Source organism: Protopterus annectens, chromosome 4.part0 (genome assembly GCF_019279795.1).
Source record: "Protopterus annectens isolate FY-2018-M chromosome 4.part0, PAN1.0, whole genome shotgun sequence".
NCBI lineage: Eukaryota > Metazoa > Chordata > Ceratodontiformes > Protopteridae > Protopterus > Protopterus annectens.
This window is the reverse complement of record NC_056733.1, coordinates 231,110,037-231,131,111: the sequence shown is the minus strand read 5'-3', so window position 1 is coordinate 231,131,111 and position 21,075 is coordinate 231,110,037. Positions and strand designations below refer to the sequence as shown.

Below are 21,075 nucleotides of genomic sequence, written 5' to 3'. Positions count from 1 at the left end.
AGAGATTAGTCCAGATAAAATCACTTTAGTTAGCAGATCTTGGAGACTCGCTGTCCCTCATGCTCTCCCAGTGGAAGGAGTAAAGATGCCTTGTTGAAGTTTCAAGAAGTTTATTCAGTTAAGTAGGTGGATGGATGAGCGTTCACGTATGATAGGATCTTGTAGAACAGTCATCCATCTACCTACTTAACTGAATAAACTACTTGAAACTTCAAGGTATTTTTATTCCTCCCACAAGGAAGGCATCCAGAGACGGAGATTCTCCTACATCTGCTAGCTAAAATAATTTTATGTGGACTAACCCCTTTGTACTGTTTCATTGTTGCTGTACAGTGATGCCAGGGTGGACAAGCTACAGACTAACATGTTAATTCATGACCCAAGTGTTTTTCACCAGGGCAGGAGTGATAATTCTCCACAGGAGCTGCAACCTTTGCTTGGAATACTGTCCCTCATTCCAGGTTAGTGAGCTGTTAAGAATGCAGAAAGTGCTGTGCTATCCCTAGTTTCACCCCCCCTCCAAAAACCAACTGTTCAGGAGATGCAGGTTCAGTTAACTATCCCAGTTCCTAAAGTACATTTTGGGCTCCATCTCCATGTACCTATAAATGGTTTATAGTCTTGTTTCCATGCTGCCGTCAAGAAGTTGAGACTGCAGTCTCAGCCATTACTTCATCACATTCAAGACTCCAGTTTATGGCTTGCAGGGGGGGGGGGGGTGAGTGTTGTGTTTCACTCGCTAGCTTTGCTTTATTGTGAAAAACCATCAGCAAGCCCAACTGGAATCTGGCCCTGGTTATGTTCGCCTGCTTTTTAGAGGTGTTACATTCTCACTCACAAAGGGTCCTGTTCATGTTGCCCAACTAGTTCTGTAGTGATATTTCAGCAGCTCCAGAGTGTAATCCTGAAATGGACCATAGAGGCCATCCTTCTCTTGGAATGAAACCAGGGCTTTTACTCGCAGCTTTTCCTTATAGCAAAGTAGGAATCCATTCTGTCTCATCTTGAAATGTAGTGACTTTAAGCAGTCTGACTATGTTGGATACATACGTAGCAAACTCCAGTACCTTCTGAAAGACTTTCTGGTAGTGAACCTAAGATCATCCACCTTTAGATGTGCTACCACCAGTTCATGTTTTGATTTACAGGAATGGAAGGACTTAAGTGTTCTTGATACATCAGAAATCCTGGCTCCATAATGACAGCTTGCCATCATTCTGTTAGTCGAGCCTGGTGTGGGTTGTCTGTGTGTCTGAACTGTGGAGTCACCTTTGGCCAGAACAACTGCCACCAGTAAGTACAGACTTTGAGCTTAATGACTTAGGTTAATAGCCCTGGTGACTGCAGGAGGGTGGGGTGCGAACTGATTACAGGAGTTGATTACTTTGGTATACATGGAGTAATTCAACCTAGATGCTGAGTTTGATGATGTACATGACATGAACAGGCTAGCAGATTCCTTGAATTGCTTCTCCAGCTGCAGATTCATGGGACATATCTAGTCCAGATCATCCAGAACTAGTGCCCTACAGAGACTTCCTCATTTGCCACAGTGGTATGCAGTCTCCTATGTTTTATGCTGTGGGTGGCAGGGTAGATGGGAGTTTGCATTGGATGCATTCTGCAGATGTTCTTCTATTCATATGGTGCAGTATTCATAATGTGTGAGTCTGCCGCAGGCTGTCCCAAACATCTGGCCAATATACAAAAGTCTAAAGGTACTGTCAGGTATGTGCAACTTCGCACATAGATCCCCGTCTAATGTCAGCCATAAACTGATGTCAGGAATAAAGCAGATGTTGGCATGTACCATCCTCAGAACTTTTCTACCTCCAGTCTGAGTACCATCTTTGGTCTTTTGCTCGACAGCAAAGTTGCTGATTGCAAGTCAAATAAGTGCCCAGTTGGGGGGTTTCTTTACCATTTGTGCTACTGTTTGCTGAGGTTAAATGTCATTTAGGAAGGGCAAGTGTCAGTGTGGAAGGCAAATTCCATATAAGGGTTCCTATGACATCTACCTTTTTTGTTTAGGCCCTAGCCACAACCATACCTCCTGTGCTATTTGCAAAGACTTTATTCCAAAGACCCTTCACAGCCATCTCACTTCTGTTACTTTATAGTTTGAGAACCAACACCTTAAGCATTTAGCTTGTGATGCCATAGAAGGTATGCCAGGCCATTCAAGGGAGCCTGCTTTAAAAAAAAAAAAAAAATCTAGGACTGAGGTCTCTGCTGCTCCACCAGTTCTGGACATCTCTTCCGAGGCCGATGTTGGCCTGCCTAGGGACCTGTTCTGAGGAAGGCAGTGATTCTTCTGTGGGTATCGTAGTAGAGGCCACAAAGGATCCTGGTAGCACATCTTCGGGGGAAATGCAGATGTTTGCGATGGACGTATCAGGGGTAACCCAAGCTCATAGACACTGAAGGTCCTTGCAGAATTGCGGAATTCTGCAATTCACAAATGGTACAGAATCTCCCAGGGATGAAATTACATTTGGTGAGACCATTGTGAAGATGATAGAATTTTTCAAGTGGAATGGCACTCTGGTTTCTGAGGTGCAAAAAAGATGATATGACTTGCTACACATGGATTCCCCTTCTACATCTGCAGCACCTCCAGTGTTACCAGCTTTTTCAGATGTTTTCTCCTCTGCTTCTAAGTGTCCAGACTCACAACCTCCTGGCCCTAAAAGGCCAGATAGGCTTTATAAAGTGCCAGAAGATAACAAGTTTTTATTTAAGTACCCTTCTGCAGATCCAGCTACAGTCTCAGTGGCTGCTGATAAGCCCTCATAGCTTTTGCCTTCAGCTTCCCTTCTCTCCTCAGATAAGGAGAGTAAAGTTATGGAAAGGTTTGGGGAGAAAAGTGTATACTTTAGCCACTCTTGCCTTTAGGGCTATAAACTACCAAACACATATGACCAAATGTACATTAACCCTCCTTTCTCAAGCCATTCAGCTCATTTCTGAGCTTCCAGAGTCAGATATTAAGTCACAGCTGTCTTCCATTTTGGGTTCCTCCTCTCAAGTGACACATCATTCCATTAAATGCAACCGCTTCTTCTTTCGGCTTTTCCAGGTTAGGGGTCACCACAGCAGATCATCTGTCCGCTCATAATTGGCAGTGGGGTTTTATGGTGTCGAGTTGCCAACCTTTGGAAGGCACACTCACTCACTCACACACATACACTCACGCCTAGGGTCAATTTAGAGAGTCCAATCCACCTACAGCATGTCTTTGGGATGTGGGAGGAAACCGGAGCACCCTGAGGAAACCCACTTGACCACAGGGAGGACACGCAGACTCCACACAGAAGGCACCCCAGCCGAGGATCAGACCAGAGAACCTCTTGCTGTGAGGTGACAACGCTACCTGCTGCACCATCGTGGCTGCCCATGCAGTTAAAGCATCTGGTAGAGCAGCTGCATCAGGCTCTGTCTTGAGGAGATACTCTTGGCTGAGACTCCAGCCAGTTGCAGAGGGTATCAAAGCTAAAATAATGGACGCTCCATTATATTTGAAGGCCTTGTTTGGATCTACAACTATAGAACTTAAGTCCTTGCAAGAAAAGAGTAAAGAGCTCCAGGATCTTAAACATATTTTTGTGTCCCCAATCCCAAAATTTCAAAGGAACTACCCTTCTAAAACTCCCTTTGTTAGGAAGCAATCCAGACCTTCTTCATTCAAGAGTAAAAGAAGTAACAGAAAATCTTACAACACCAAGACGACTACTACTACTACTGTTTAGAAGCAACCTTTTCCAAGAAAGTCAGGTAGTCTGTGACTACCAATGTCTTTGCAGCCAGATCCCTCTATCCCTGTGTCTTTCCCTGTCTCCTGTTTGGAAACTGATCACCCAAAACTTCTGGGTTCTTTCTGTTGTACACAGAGTATTCATTGTATGGAAAACTCTTCCTTCCTGCAGGGGCATTCCTCAACCTCCAAAATACTAGCTGGAATTTTTTCCACAGGTGATTCAAACTTTGATTACTCGAGGAGCCATTCAAGAAGTACCTCCTTCCCAAAGAGGAAAAGGATTCTACTCAAGAATGTTCCTGGTGCCTAGAAAAGATGGTCCTTCGAGACCCATTCTAGATCTGTTGCATCTAAACATGTTTCCGAAGGTTCCAACCTTTCCTATGCTTTCCTTAAACACCCTGCTTCCTCTTATTCTCCATCAGGCCTTTATGGTGTCTCTAGACATCAAGGATACTTTCCTTCACGTCCCTATTTACCCAATTTACAGGAAATTTCTGCATTTTCCTAGTGCAATTTTCTGCGTTGCCCTTTGGTCTGTCTATGGCACCAAGGGTTTTTACAAATGCTTAGCCAGTATAATTGCCTTTCTGCAGACTCGAGGTATTCAAATCTTTCCATACCTGGATGACCTTCTCTAGGCGCCTTTACCAGACATTCTGTTAGAGAAACTTCATTTCAATTTGTCTTCTGGAAAGACTAGGCTTCACTCTAAACTTCTAAAAATATTTTCTTACTCCTTCTCGGGATTGTCTTCCTAGGATGCAGAATACAGACAGACAAAATGTTGGCTTCCTTGCCTCCTCAGGAAGTCCTCTTTCTAACCACTTTCTTTCAGACCATCATTCCACTTCAGTCTCTGATAGCCAGGGAGATGTCCTTCAAGGATGCATCTGCAGTCCTTACAAATGGGTTGTCCTGTCGTCAGGCAGCCCTTCGGTCGGCCGGATTCCAAAGTCTGGGTCTGGCCTCGGCTGGTGTCGCACTTCACCCGACGTCATAGCTGCAGTTCTTCGGGTATAAAGGCATCAGCCGACGCCATTTTCCTCCGTCTTTCTTGCTGCGTGGCGCCCGAAGCAGAAGCTGTTCGCAAGTGCCGGTCGGTCAGAACCAGAGATTACTACTACCGAATATGACTACGAAGACTTCTAAAAAGCTAAGTACCCCGTTGGGGACTCTTTCTTGCCTCAGCCAATGTCAGAAAAAGTGAATAACTGTTTAACTTGTGGGAAACAAATACCTCATAAAGATTTCCACTCTTACTGCTTACCCTGTTTAGGCCCAGACCACGACGTAGCAGCTTGTCTAGCCTGTGCTTCTTTTAACCGGCGGACGCTTAGACGTCGGTCTGAATTTGCTGAGGAGTTTTTCGGCTCCGATTTTGGTTATATTATGCCGTCGGATCCTCCGACTACGCAAATGTCTAAAAAGCGCAAGGAAAAGGACCGACACTCGCGGTCCGCGGCTTCGGCCGAAACCGCGGTTAAGCCAACCGCGAGTGTCTCGGTTTCGGCTGAAACCGAGCAAGCGGTTCTTCCTTCAGCTGAAAACTTACCTTCTACCGAGGCCTCTTCCAGCCTGGTGGAATCGGCTTCCGAAATCCCACCTGTTGTTGCAGTTTCACAGGAATTAAATGACACTATTCCCTTGGATATTTCAACCCCTGCACGTGGAGCTGCTAGGCCTCCTGCAGCCATGTCCATTAAGGCCTTTGCCAGGGCTAAAGCAGCTAAAGCTACTAAGACTGTGCCTGCTAAGACCCCCACTCACAGGCCCAGCTCTAGTTCTCAAATGCTTAGTTTAGCAGAGGATCTCATTTCTTTAATCCGGGGATCCCAACCTCAACCAGACAGGGCCTCTCAGCCACCTCCAGAGAAGAGGCCTAGAGCAGAGCCTCCTCAGCCTCTTTCTACAGATGATTCCTCTGATGATTCAGATGATTCCAACCCTCCAGAGGCTCCTTTCTCCCCTTATGAAGACTCTGATGCTGAAGAGTCCATCCCTTCTACCTCTCCGCCTGAGGAATTTTCCTTTGGGGAAACCTTGCATGCTATGAGGGAACAATTTCAGTGGCATGGCCAGGATTTTTCAGACTCCAGAAAAAGGCTTAGAACCTTTCTGCATTTACCACAACATAGGCCTTTAGCCATTCCTCCAGTTCTTTCTGTTGTAGATGATGCATTTAATGATGCTTGTACTGCTCCTGATTCTCTACCTCCGGCCCCTGCTAAGCCTGATAGATACTACAGGGTCCCGGACACACATTACCATTTGTATAAGGCTCCTTTTGCAGATCCGAGACTATCTCCCAGGACCCAAGGCTGTAGCAGCTACTTCTGCTAAGAACCCCTCCCTCAGAAAGGGAATACAGATCCTTAGAGAGATGGGGTAAAAAAGTTTACACTTCTGCTACTCTTTCTGCTAGGGCCTTGAACTGTCAATTTCACATGATCCAGTATCAAGAATTTATGGTAGACCAGTTAACGCACAAACTTTCCTCTGATGAATCATTAGACAAAAAATCCGTTCAGGAAATGGTACATAACATTCAGCAAGTCAGTAACCATTCCTTAAAATGCGGCTATGATGCACTGGAGGCTTCCTTTAGATCAGCCATGACTGGCACAGTTATCAGAAGGCATGCATGGTTAAAAGAGCAGGCCTTACCAGACCATGTCAAGTCCAAACTATTAGATGCTCCTATGGATAAGATCAATTTGTTTGGCTCTCCTGCACAACAGGTGCTGAAGAAGATGGAAGAGAAGGCAAAATCTGTCCAAACAGTAAAAGATTTCTTACAGGTCCAACCGCCAAGGTTTAGCAGGAATTGGCCCTCCAAGAATTGGTCCTTTCCAGACTCATCCAGAGCTCAGAGGGGCAGGAATAGGCATTCAAGAGGCAGAAGCCAATCCAGGGGTGCCTACAGGGGACGCCAGTGGCAGAGTAACAACCAGCGAGGTACAGCCACGGACACAGCCACCACCACAACTACAGGACAATCACAGTGACTTGGCTCTGGCACCGCCTACCAGGGAGCAACTAGAAGCACCTTTAGGCGGGAAGCTAGCCTTATTTTCAATAAACTGGCATTACATCACAAGAGACAAGTGGATTTTACAGACAATAGACCAAGGCTACAGGTTTCACTTCCATACTCTACCAGGGAAGAGAGGAATGCCAAACCTACCTCCAAATCAAAAGGCAGAAGCTCTAAAACAAATATCCCAATTATTAAAGATGAGAGCTGTGGAAAAGGTACCATCTATGGAGCAAGGAAAAGGATTTTACTCCAGACTCTTCTTGGTACCAAGAAAAGAGAGCAAATGGAGACCTATTCTCGACCTGTCCGCTTTAAACACATTCCTCATTGTTCCAAAATTCAAAATGCTGACACTACAGCAGCTTCTTCCCATGCTGGGCAAGGAGTCTTGGCTGGTAACTCTAGATCTCAAGGAGGCATACCTGCACGTCCCCATACGACAAAATTGCAGAAGATACCTCAGATTTCTTGCAGGATCAGAGCATTATCAATTCTCAGCATTGCCCTTTGGCTTATCTACTGCGCCCAGAGTATTCATGAAATGCCTGGCATCAGTAATTGCTCATTGCAGGCTTCAGGGAATCCAAATCTACCCCTACCTGGACGACTGCCTGATACAAGCGGACAACAAAAACAAGCTAGCAGAAGACTTACAGAGGGTCATTTACTTGCTACAAGCCCTGGGATACACAGTCAATATAAAAAAGTCAAGACTGATACCATCCCAGAGAATAACCTTTTTGGGTGCAGAGTTGGACACATCAAAGCAAATGGCATTCCTAACAGTAGAAAAACAGCAGCAGCTACCTCTCTACTTCTTGGCATTAACAAAGCAGAACCATCTGACAACAAGAAAAGTACTGCAAGCCTTGGGCTTCATGGCATCCTGCATAATATTGGTTCCTCATGCCAGACTGCATATGAGAAAACTACAGTGGTACCTAAGGAATTTATGGTCTCAACACAAGCACAGCTTAGAAACTCAGATTCCAATTATTCCATGCCTGAAGCAAGAATTCCTATGGTGGGCTCAGGCTTGTCAATCAAACACAGGATTGCCCTTCCACAGTACTCAACCAAGCCAGACCATCACAACGGACGCCTCAGACCTCGGTTGGGGGGCACACATGCTGGACAAGTGCATACAAGGCTTATGGACTCAAGACCAGCTGCACCTACACATAAATCTAAAGGAAATGCTGGCAGTAAAACTGGCAATTCAGGCATTCAGACTATTTCTCCAACAAGGTCTATTGATGATAAGGACAGACAACACCACAGTTATGTGGTACATCAACAAACAGGGAGGCACACATTCGTATCCTCTTTGCCGGATGGCACTGGACCTCTGGAATGTGGCCCTGAGCTACAACATTCAGTTAAAAGCAGTTTTTGTACCAGGAAAAGAAAACATTCTAGCAGACATATTAAGCAGGACTACCACGGATGCCCACGAATGGATGCTGCATCCGGACATCTTCAAAACCATTACAAGAAAATGGGCGCTTCCAGAAATAGACTTATTTGCATCCCCACGCAATCACCAGCTAAAGAAATTCTGCACAAGGACGTACCACCCACTTGCTTGGAAGGTGGACTCCCTATCCTTCAGTTGGAAAAACCTGACAGCATATGCATTCCCACCGCTTCCTTTGATGCACAGGGTGCTATTGAAGATCAAAGAGGACCATCCAAGGATCATTCTGATAGCTCCAGACTGGCCAAGGCAACATTGGTACCCATTACTGAGGAGCATGTCTCGGGAACAAATATGGCCACTACCCCTGGTTCCCTTGCTGTTAACACAGAACAACTTCAACAATCTGCATCCAAACCTGAAAACTCTGCAGCTGACTGCCTGGAACATTGCATAAGACCAATTAACCCTAATTTATCCCAAAGGGTTAAAGACATTATCCTTGAGGCTCGCAGACCCTCAACAAGAAAAAATTATTCAGCAAAATGGAAAAGATATCTCATTTGGAGTACTGCAAAAGGAGAAGATCGTCACTGGTAAACATAGCCAACATCCTGGAATACTTGGCAGAGCTCTTCCACACAGGCCTGTCCTATTCCTCCATCAAGATTCATGCATCAGCTATTTCAGCAGAATACGACTTGGATCCTCCTGTCTTCTCACATCCTCTGCTCAGACAGTTTCTGAGAGGAATTAAAAATGTAAAGCCTCCTAGGAAGCCACCATTACCAGCATGGGACTTGAACTTTGTGCTAGAAAAATTGACACTTCCTCCTTTCGAACCAGCAGCAACAGCAGATTTACAATACTTATCATGGAAGACTGCCTTCCTGCTGGCAATCACTTCAGCAAGAAGGGTCTCTGAACTTCAGGCATTAATGGCAGTACAACCCTTCCTGATCTTCCATCAAGATAGTGTCCATGAGAACAAATCCTTCCTTTATGCCTAAGGTGGTCTCCAGAGTTTCTTTAAATCAGGCTATCCACCTACCTACATTCTTCCCCAACCCACAGAACAGGGGAGAAAGACTGCTGCATACCTTGGATGTACATAGGCAATTACGCTACTACCTGGACAGGACCAAGGGCAATAGAAAAACTGACCAGCTACTGGTAGCATATGCAACAGGAAGGGAAGGAAAAGCAATTTCAAAACAGACAATCTCCAAGTGGATAGGAAATTGCATTAGATTTTGTTACTCCTACCATGGAAAGAAAACTCCAGAGAACATCAGGCCTCACTCTACAAGAGCTACAGCCACTACCACAGCCTTCTTACGAGGAGTGGCTACCAAGGACATTTTAGAGGCTGCTACTTGGAGCTCCGTGCATACATGCCAAGCATTATAATTTACCTTTATACTCTAGATCCCGAGCAGGTTTTGCCACTGCTGTTTTGCAAGGGATCCTAACTACACCATAACTTTTTGTCCACCTCCCCCAGTTTGGCTATGGTATTCTACCCATTTGTAAGGACTGCAGATGCATCCTTGAAGGACATAGTACAGTTTTGTACCTACCATAAATGTAGATGTCCGATAGGAATGCATCTGCAGTCAGGATTACCCACCCGCCTTCCCCTCTGTGGTGCTCCTAGGGTATTTGCCCATCTTATAGCTAGCTGGGGGAATCTATTATGGTGTATTTGTTTGTATATATGTACATACATGCTTATTTTTTGTGTTTGCTCTCTACTATTTGGAATCATTGGCATTTATCCAAATTTAGCCTTCCAAGAGGGCACCTGGCATCTGGGGCAAGAAACACTGAGGAAAATGGCGTCGGCTGATGCCTTTATACCCGATGAACTGCAGCTATGACGTCGGGTGAAGTGCGACACCAGCCGAGGCCAGACCCAGACTTTGGAATCCGGCCGACCGAAGGGCTGCCTGACAGGACAACCCATTTGTAAGGACTGCAGATGCATTCCTATCAGACATCTACATTTATGGTAGGTACAAAACTGTACTTTCTTCCACCTGCTAAGTTTCATGGCATCCACTATTCTCATGGTACCTCTAGCCAAACTTCACATGTGGAATTTCCAGTGGTACCTCAGGTCAGTCTAGATGCAACATGATCATCCACTGGATCTTGTTATTCCTCTCTTTCCCGGCTTGAAAAAAAATGGTGGATTCAACAGGTTACCTTGAATTCGGGGCTTCCTCTCCATCCTCCTCTTTCATTTCAGGAGTTATTCACAGATGCCTCAGACATGGGATTCGGGGGGGGGTAACTTTCACTTCTTAGAAATTTCAATACATATGGGCTCCTTTCCAACTGAAGGAGCACATAAACATAAAGGAGATGAGCTCTCATTTTGGCCTTTATCACTTTTCACCTTTTTTTCTTCCAGGTCCCCTAAAATGGTTCACATACAACACTACAGTTTTTTGGTATGTCAACAAGCTGGGGGGGGGGGCAAGTCGTATCTCCTGTGTCAGTTATTTCTCATGGCTTGGGAGTTGGCAACACAGTATCGGCTAACACTTCAAACAGTTTGCATTCCTTCCATTCAGAATGTTGTGGCAGACATTTTGAGCAGGTCCATTACTCAGTCCCACAAAAGGATGTTTCACAGGGATGTGTTTTTGGACATTATCCACAAGTGGGGGGTACACCTCAAGTAGATCTCTTTGCCTCTCCCATGAACAGACAACTTCCAAAGTTTTGTGCCAGAGTTCCCAATCCTCTAAGCATGGAAGGTAGATGCCCTATCCTTCTCATGGAATGGGATGTTTCTCTTTACATTCCCCCTTCCACTTTCTAGAGAAAGTTCTGTTGAAGATGCAACAGGACCAACAAAAAGTCTTGCTGGTCAGTCTCTTTTGGCCAAGACCGCATTGGTAACCCCCTCTTCTTCATTTAGCAAAGGGCAATAATCAGAAGTTACTTTACAGGGTGGATCTCCTCACACAGGGCAAGATATCCCTGATACACCCACAAATGTCAATCCTTCATCAGACACTGTGGGTGATAGGTTTTGATTCCTTTCAGACAGCAATTTTCTGAGGATGTGCTGCAAATTCTGTTGAATGCCAGAAAACCCAATACTAGGAAATCCTACTTATCCAAATGGATGAGTTTTTTTCCATCTGTTGTCCTTCTCAAAACCTACAACCATTGTCTGCAGATATTCCTGTGGTTTTATCTTATCTCTGTGAATTATTGAAGACTGGATAATAATACTCGTCAGTAAAAGCTCATCTTTCAGCCATTTCTGCTCGTCTGCCTGTGGCCCCTCCCTCCTTTGGCTTCCAGGCTGGAAGTCAAGCTTTTCTTAAAAGGCATCCTTCATATCAGATCACCAAGGAAACCAGTTCCTCCTCCCTGGGATCTAGATTTTGTCTTACAAAAACTTACGTTGCCTCCCCATGAGCCAGCAGTTTCCTGTACTCTCCAACATTGCACTTGGAAGACCGTGCTTCTTTTGGCGATCACTTCAGTCAAAAAGGTTTCAGAACTTCAGACCTTTATGGCTTCCTCTCCCTTTACTGTTTTCCATAAGGATAGAGTTTCCCTATGTACTAATCCCCCCTTTATGCCTAAGGTGGAGAAGTTGTTGCTTAAGCAATTAATTTGCCTGCTTTCTTTCCGTCTTCACAATCTTCTAGCAAGAGGATTTTACACACCTTGGATGTGCATGGACAATTCAGATTTTACTTGGATAAAACCAATTCTATCAGAAAATCTGATTTGTCTTTTCATTTGTTATCATCCCAGGGCTCTGGGCAAGCCTGTTTTGAAGCAGGCAGTCTCCATTTGGATCTCTAAGGCTGTTTCTTTTTATGTGTTTTATGGAAAAACCCTTGCATCTCCAGTTAAAGCATATTCTACTAGAGCTGTGTCATCTTCAGATGCTTTTTTTCAATGGTCTAGATACGTTCTCTGTCCTGGAAGCAGCTACGTGGTCTTCTTTCCATACTTTCACAAAACATTACAACTTAGATGGTATTTCTAGATCTAGTTTTGCCAGGGCTATCCTTTAGGGGATTGTAGAGAGTGCTACAGCCCCTCCTCCCACTCTTTCCTCTGCATGAGCTTTGGTATTCTCCCTCATGTTATGAATACTGCAACATATCAATGGAAGGACGTAGAATAGTTGTGTAAATCGTAATACAACCATAGATGTCGTACTCGTCTATATGTTGCAGTATTCTATCCCTCCTTCCTTCCCCTGATGCTTGCTTGATTTCTGGATGTGTTTATCTCAGGCTGGTGTTCTTCCTGGGGCATTCATTTCTGAGGATGGTACATGACAACATCTGCTTTATTCCCAACGTCACTTTATGGCTGACTTTGGACGGGGACTTGTGTGTGATGTCGCATGTACCTGACAGTAGTTTTAGACCTTTGTATCCTGGCCGGATGTTTGGGACAGCCTGTGGCAGACTCCCACATGTTATGAATACTGCAACATAAAGAAAATGAGGACATCTATGGTTATGGTAAGATTACACACAACTATTCTTTCCTGTTCCTCAAACATGACCACATTTCTTCCCACTGATGTCACAGTTAATTGCAAAATTCAGCAAATAATTGTTTATCCATTGTTGACTGGGTTAGTCACACTAGGTTAATGGCCTCTACTTAGGTAAGATCTGAAGTGGTATTTGTACTACTAAGAGAAGTCTGGCCAGGGCATTGAGGAATTTCTCCTACTCTTTTCGATAGGTGCCATGGGATCTTTTACATCCATCTGAGCTACCTTCAACTTAAGCAGATGGGACATGGGTTTAACATCTCATCAAAAGAATGACTTCACTCAGGACTGCAACACCCCTGTAATGCTACACTGTGGCATCAGCAATCCAGTCACCTGGATTGGGACTAGAAACCACATTCCTCTGGTCTTCCACCACAAAAGAAGTGTGCTGCCTGTTTCTCCAATGAGACTGCTGAGAAAGACCAAAAGTTTTTTCAAACGTACAAATGACCCCTCACCCTTTTATTACTGAGAAAGATATGATTTCAGGTTCCTAGATTCCTTTTTACATAGGAAATTTACTTGTTTCATTAAAAAGATTCCACTTGTTTGGGACACCAACTGGCTGTGTCAGGACTTGGCTCCTTGTATAATCCTTATCCGTTCATTTATTCTAACAGAGGTTCCTGAAGTAATTGTATTGCAGGATTTCATTTTGGCGTTTTATGCTGCCATATGGAAAAGTTTTTTAGTTTGGCAATATGGTGTTCACTGCTATCTTAATATGTCAGTTTGTAGATTGTCTTGGACTTTTTTTGGACCTTAGTTCTTCATAGTAAAAGTACATTTGCCAGCTGTGTTTTCACATCATGAGCTTATAGGGCGACACTCTTGTGAACCCAGTAACCAGGTGGTCATGCAGTTACAAAAAATACTGCTGCATCATCCTCTTTCTCTGACTAATCCCCCCTTTGTTGGCATTTGAACTTCATGATTTACAGGTTGGCCTGCCTGTTCTTCAGCTTTGAAGACCATGTCTTGGAAGTCTGTTCTTTGTGGCTGTCGCTTCTCCATGTGATTTCTGAATTTCAGACATTGATTTTGAAGGAGCCATATCTAGCCTTTCCCACTGATACTGTGTCTATCAGAATGAACCTGTATTACTTCCACGTGTATTTTAAGGCATGTCCCTTACCCATTTAGTTGAAACTTTTGTGTTGTCAGAAACCAGAGGAGAGAAGATATTGGGAGCTTCATACCCTAGACACACTGTTGGGACCCTCTCATATATGTCTGGCATTTATGTTTTTTTGATTCTTAAATCTAATTTGGTAGCCATGTTCTTGTTTTACTTGATGATTTTACTAACAGACATGCAAGTGTGTGTGCATCAAACCTACTACATCATTACATACAGTGATAAGGATTCGTGTGCATACCCATATGTGGTATTGTGTAGAGTGAGTGCCAGGTTTTGATTTATGTATCAGGCAAAGGCGCAACTGAGAAAGGTCTTCTGCATTAATGGTTATGGTAAGATCATAGCCGTAAATATATGTTGTTACCCTCCCATACACAGAATGCTGTTAAAATTCCCTCTAAGTCAGCGAGATAAATGTTTGTTATGGTGTAGTTTTCTTGATTTACAAGGAAATTCATGCTCAGAAGATGATAAATTGGTGATTTTAAAAACTAGATGTGTTCTGTTATGTTGCATTGTACATGGTATGCAGCAGCATAAAGTGCACTTCACCAGGTGTGAGTGCTATTGAGAGAGAAAAAATAAGTAGAGGCAAAGAGTGGATGAAGAACATCTTTGATCCACAGAGGGAGGGTCATATAGTCACCGTATTCTTGTTACATTATGAATAGTTTTCTTATTTATATTGAAAGCTGCTTCTAGTAAATATAACCAGCCATTCATTTAGCTTAAAAAGGAAAATACAAACCCCTTTCAGTCCTTTAGAACCATTAAAGCAATGGAAGCAGTGGTTAGCATGGCTCTACTCTTGTTGTCAACTGTCAAGTTAGGCTGTATAAATTAAGATGGGTGTACTGTGAACAGATGCATATTTGTTCTAGTTTGTCTTCTGCTGCCCATGGTGGTCAGAGAAGAACGGTATCATGTACTGCTAGGATTACACAGGTGGTACTTTTGCCTGTGGCACATATCTAATAAATCTTGTTCCTTACAGACAGAAACATGGGTTTTCTTGGAGTAGGGTGTGCGTGTCTCTCTCTCTCTCTCTCTCTCTCTCTCTCTCTCTCTCTCTCTCTCTCTCTCTCTCTCTCTCTCTCTCTCTCTCTCTCTCTGTCTCTCTCTCTCTGTCTCTCTCTCTCTCTGTCTCTCTCTCTCTCTCTCTCTCTCTCTCTCTCTCTGTCTCTCTCTGACTCTCTGTCTCTCTCTCTCTCTCTCTGTCTCTCTCTGTCTCTCTCTCTCTCTCTCTCTCTCTCTCTCTCTCTGTCTCTCTCTCTCTCTGTCTCTCTCTCTGGCTCTCTTTCAACTGCAAAATAGCAAACTTGCATTAAGTGTGATGACCAAACCACTGCCAGCTGACCTTCACTCACATATGTCAGATTAAGCTTTTGAAAATTGTCTGTTTCTGATGCTGTTAAAACAGTATTGCTTGTGTTTATCAGCTGACCCTGTCTCTGAATAGTTTTCTCCTTTATTAGTATATCATTGCAAAGTCTTTCTCAATTATGTTGCATAATTCTTTATTATGATGCTTGCAGATTACTGAAGGAGTCAAACCTACTTTGTCAGAGCTGGAGAAGTTTGAGGATCAGCCTGAAGGGATAGATCTGGAGCTTGTAACTGAAGGCACTGGTAAGAATGTTTTATGCACATATAGCTGAAGACATTTTAAAATGAAAAAAATAATGATATATTCATCTGCTGATGCCATTTGTATTTTCAAAAGTTAAGACTTAAGTAGATACCACAGTTTGGCAGAAACATATTTTGTTTTGCAAACTGAAGTTTGTTTTATCTGTATTTTTTATTGGGTAGAGCAGTGATCTCCATTGTCCTTTAGAGGCTCAGCCTGGAAGTTAGGCAGTGAAGGCAGAGGAAATCAAACTTTGCACCAGTGCACCATGAGAAACAGTTTAACAGCTTCTTAGTCCTCTGAGCCAGTTGCCAGAAGATTAAGATAGATTAAGAACTGCCCCACCTCCCACCCCCAAGGAAATAAATTAAATCTCCACAAGCCATTCCAGAGACTGGCGAATCAGAAAAGGTGTAACCACAGTGTTTACAAGCTTACTGTTTGTTTCCTCTAAAAATGTAAAATATCACCAAAAAAAAAATAGACTTTGACATGCCATAGATTTGTTGAGGGATCACCACTGCAGTAGTAATCCTTGTCCATGTGTTTTGATGAACATGGTTGTTAACCTTCTACTCTGAATTCAGGAGCTTTCTCTGACATCCCCTGTGAGCACAACTGGTTCTTGGTTGCTATATGTAATGAATCACTTGCTCCATCATTCAGTTTGTACCATGAAGAGAAAGTTAGTCCTTCATATATTGTTTGATTGGGTGCCTTCTAAGTAACTAAATAGTATGTACTCAGTGTAACTCTTCGTTCATTGAGCTTTTACTGTTTCTCTTGCAGCTGGTATATTTGTTGGACTGTAAAGTTATATTTTGACAATTTACTTTTCCAACATTTCAGAGGTATGTGCCATTCCTGGAAAAACATTAACACAAGGGCGCATGTGAAAGGCAGAATCCACTGAAGGATTTCCATGCACAGTGCCCTTTTTGCCTTGGGGAAAAGCATTAAGTCTCAATGCTTTGCAGCTTTCAGAAAGAAGACTTGTTACGACATTCTAGACTCTAAGGGCATACTTAGAAAATGTAGTCCTTCACACAAACCAAATGTCTTCTAGATGAGTCCTCTACCTCAAACTTGCAACAGAGAAGAAAACAAGAAGAGTGGCTACTGAAGGTCCTCTTTCAAGACTTCATCAGCTCCACAGAGGTCTGCTAGTGCAAATCTCAGTGAAGATCTGACTTGTGTGTCAATGTAAAGCATGGTCCCCACCTGTCAAGACTCCTTCAGGAGGTTTCAGGTGGGATTTTCAGCTTGGCTGCTGCTGCGGCTTCGTAAGTGTTTTAGGAGAAGGTTGTTGATGCTCAGGCTGGCACTGGTTGCCAGCAGCAATCATGGCTGTTTCTCCAGGATTGGCTGTGTTGTATATTGTGATGATTCATAAAGTCAGTCAGGAAGGAATTTTGGAAACATTCCTTGGACCCACATTAATGGATATTGTTCCTCCTCGATAAAGAAGATGGGCACATCTTTAACCTTAATGATGTCCATTCTGACCAATATGAGCTTATTCTTCAACATGTAGAAAGCAAGTCTGATTATGATGATTTGCCGGGAGCGTTCTGAGACTAGAAGTGTCCGTTCCTCCTGAGTTAATAAAAGAGCCCAACTGAAGACCTTTCTCAAGCCTGGCTCAGAGGGAGAAGGGGAACCCACAGTGTGGACATTTTGGAAACATTGGACCATATATTAGTCTCTGTATTCATGGTACCCTTGGCCAGTCTGCACATGAAAAAAATGCAGTGATATCTAAAGAGTCTTTGTCAACAGCATTACCATCCCCTCAGTCAGTGGACACCAGATGCCACTCATCCCAGTAGTCACAAAGGGGTTTTCATGGTAGGCCAGGCAGCTTAATGACACCCCCCCCCCACACTGAGGATGCAGATCCATGTCATGTCTGATTTTGGGTATTGCATTGGGGGGCACGTGATGTACTTCATGCATCCTAACTTGTGTGTACCATAAAGCTTGAAGCGTGAATCCTCTCAGCCCGATCCCATTTAAGAGGGACTTTCTATGAAAGCTAAAATCCTTTAGAAAGCTAGATGATGTGGCAGTGAGAATTTTTTAGCCAAATGGTAGAGGCTTGCTTTATGGTGTATTTAAGGACATTAACAAAGTTTTTGCGAAAGGTCTTTCATACGGTTGAATTAAGGAATAACTTTGCTCTATTGTAGCATATCTAAGGGAGAATCGCCCTTGTTGTTCCACTACCTAATTAATCCATTTTTAAAGCGGTACATCATTTGAAATAATCTCAGAGGCCAGTGTTAGCTCCCTGGGATGTAAATGTTATATTCCAAAAGCTTAGAATATACTATGTTGACATGTCAAAATGCTAAAATCAAAATATCTACTCCTCTATATGTGTAGACATGCAAGACCAATGTTAGCAGTTAGTTTCATTAACAGGGGAGTGCTATTGTTTGTTGACTGGCTGTGTATTGGTACACGTATACTATTAGTAAGCATTTTGAGTTCATCAACATTTTGACATTTCAGGATTTTTGACTACAGTACTATGACTTTCAGTATAGTACTGTTCAACAAGTTGTCACATACCCAGTGAAATCATATTCTATATAAATGTAATTGTCTCTTGTGATTTTTGTTATTTCTCTGAAGGTACAATTAGTTTGCTATAATAACTGAATTTGTAGTAATATTGAGAAGTTATTGTATTTTTACTGTTGTAAGCATAGGTATTATAATGGCTATATTCTAATAGATACAGATTTTCAGAGCAAGTGCCTGAGTACTTTGCTTTTGAAAACATTTTGCTGTAAAGGGAACAGAGAAGTATCCATTAAGATTCATTATTGGTCATGGATCCTCCTAAGATTGCTGCTGGCCAGTTTAAGGAAATGGTGCAGCTAATACAGAAAAAGTTGAGTATTTTGACAGCAAACCATTTTGAAAATATGTATTACTATAAATGGCACACTGAGAGGTTTATGAATTGGTAAACTGCCAGCTACATTTTTCTCAGAGGGTGCAAATGATATCTGGACTAGTGGTAAAAATTTGCACCAAGGCTTGAGATAGTAATTGTAAAACAAGCAAGATCATTTAAAGACCATTTAAATCAAGATAATTTAAAGATCATTTAACGTTGGAGTTCAAGATGGCTGCCGAGTATTAAACACATACTTTCTGCTGCCCCTGTTCCAGCTAAGTTTATCCGCTCAAAATAACCTGCATCTGGATTAAAAAGTTAAAAGACAGGAGTATTTCTGCTAAAATATGTCGAAAGGATTGGATCTACAGTGGCATTTTGGATAAAAAAAGCTAATTTTAAACCTTACTTCTAAGTATTTACCTGAACTCATTCTGGAGAAGGCCGAGGCTGCATGGTAATATCCTTGTCTGCATATAACAGTATTTCAAATATGAGATGGCTAATAAGCAAGAAACCATGGATTCTACAACTACAAAAACTAAACTTTCCTCTATAATTACCCCTGAGAAAGATGTAATATCCAAGAGACAAAAAATAAATAAATCCACACAAGAGCTGAACAAAGGGCCTACTAAAACCAAAGCTGAATCTGCACTTTCACTTGAAGATATTAAGTCAGCATTACAACCATTGCAAGATGAGTTCAAGTTATTTTCAGATAAGCTAAATTCCTTCGGTTCAATCCTGGAGCAAATTATAACAAGAATAAACACAATAGAAAATAAAACTGAGGAGAACTCAAAGCAGATACAGGATTTACAAGCTAAGGTAAATGAAATGGAAAAATTATCAATGACTTACAATAAAAAAATAACTGACTTAGAAGCTTGAAGTAGGAGAAATAATATCTTAATACGTGGCATTCCGGAAAAGTTTGATCAACCCCAACTACCTGTAATATTAACAGAGATCTTTGAACTAGTAACTGAAGATAAATCTCTTGCAAAAGAAATTATTGTGGAAAGAGTTCATTGAGTGCTACGGAAAACTCAAAATGAAGCTAACCCCAGACAGATCTATGCAAAACTACTTAATGCTGCACATGTTAATTTACTGCTAATGGCTGCAAAGAAGAAAGAAAACATCTCATGGAGAGGCTACAGGATCTCATTATCACAAGACTTACCTCAGCCCATTAAAGTACAGAGACAAGCTCTAGCCCCTTTCTGTGCTTTGCTAATAAAAAAAAATATTTGTTTCCAAATGAAATACCCAGCCACTCTTTCCTTTAACTATAAAGACCAAAAGCACTTTATACAGTCTGTGGAGGAGGCACAGAAAACATTTATGCAAGTTTTCAAGGAAGTACCAGTTATTTAAAACTTATGGCAAAGTTATTTAAAATAAAATAAAGAAAATACTGCTTTAAAAAAATGCAGCTTCTTTCTGATGATAGGTCTGGAAACACTAACAGAAGCTGGAAACACTATCAGAAGAAATGACTTCCTACAGAAATGGTACTTTTTACTTTCTCAGATCTGTAAACAAAGAAAGGAAGCTAACTGAGCTAATCATACCCAATTAAAGTCCTGTTGGGTTTTTTTTGTCACTCTCTGGACATTCTGGAAATACTGTCATTTTTTATTTTTTTTTTCTTTAATTTATTTTCTTCTGCTTTAAATTACTCCATTTTCTGGGACTCGTGTTGCTTCCTGAGGCCTGGGGAGGCCTACATAACAGCTCCATGAGGGTTTCTTTTGTCTGCTGGGCTGTTTCTACTCTCCATATCCCAGAATTCAATGAAAACATTGGCCGATGATGTCACAAGGTCAGAGAGCATGGGAAAAGAAGTAAAGAAGCAAAAATCATTACTGGGATAGCTAAAAATCATGAAATACATCATATTTTTGAAGAAATGGACTGTATTTTTACAGTTTGGGTTGTGTGATGCTGAAAATGTAAGAACATTGAAGGATTTCGTTCAGGGTAATGTTATATATGTTATATATATGTCTCTAGTTTTATAATGCCTGCCAAATATTAATTGATTAGTATTTAGTTTTATATTGTAGTATTAGTTAAATTGGAAACTGAGTATTAATTTAATTGTGTCTAAAATCTAATACTGCAGCTAAATAAGTGATCTGTATCTCATAGGGGTGAAGTGTATAGTTATGTGTTCTATAAGCTTTATAAGTCTCGGGTATCTGCAGATGATATCCAACGCTCAGCTGATGACTTTGGGTCTATAAATGGTCTTTCTGTTTATTTTAGATGTGTTTATTTTAGGTATGTGATTTTGATTTTCAATAATAGATTTTAAAATAATATTTATAGATATGCCATTACCCTCGGAATGCCAGATATAGTTACACTTGCCTGCTTACTGTCTGTGATAAGATATAGTATTGTTGATTTTATAGGGAGTTAGTTCTAAACTGTGTACAATCATAATATATACCAATCCAACCTGATGCACCTGTAAGCATAACTAATTCCATGTTATGATCTGCTAAAATGATATATATATGTCTTTTAGAAAGTATGATTCATATACTCTTTTATTAACTATTCTAAGCATATTTTTGCCTTTAAATGTACATTTTAGATTTATATACTAGTATTAAATA

General features: G+C 42.0%; 1 protein-coding gene across 1 annotated transcript in view; it reads left to right on the top strand.

Moving 5' to 3' along the window:
• SUPT5H (SPT5 homolog, DSIF elongation factor subunit) overlaps positions 1-21,075 on the top strand; it is a 1,344,557-nt gene that overhangs the window by 633,530 nt on the left and 689,952 nt on the right. The window contains exon 10 of the mRNA XM_044069729.1: positions 15,440-15,533. Coding sequence (XP_043925664.1) covers positions 15,440-15,533 — 94 coding nt within the window. The remainder of the gene's footprint in view (positions 1-15,439; positions 15,534-21,075) is intronic.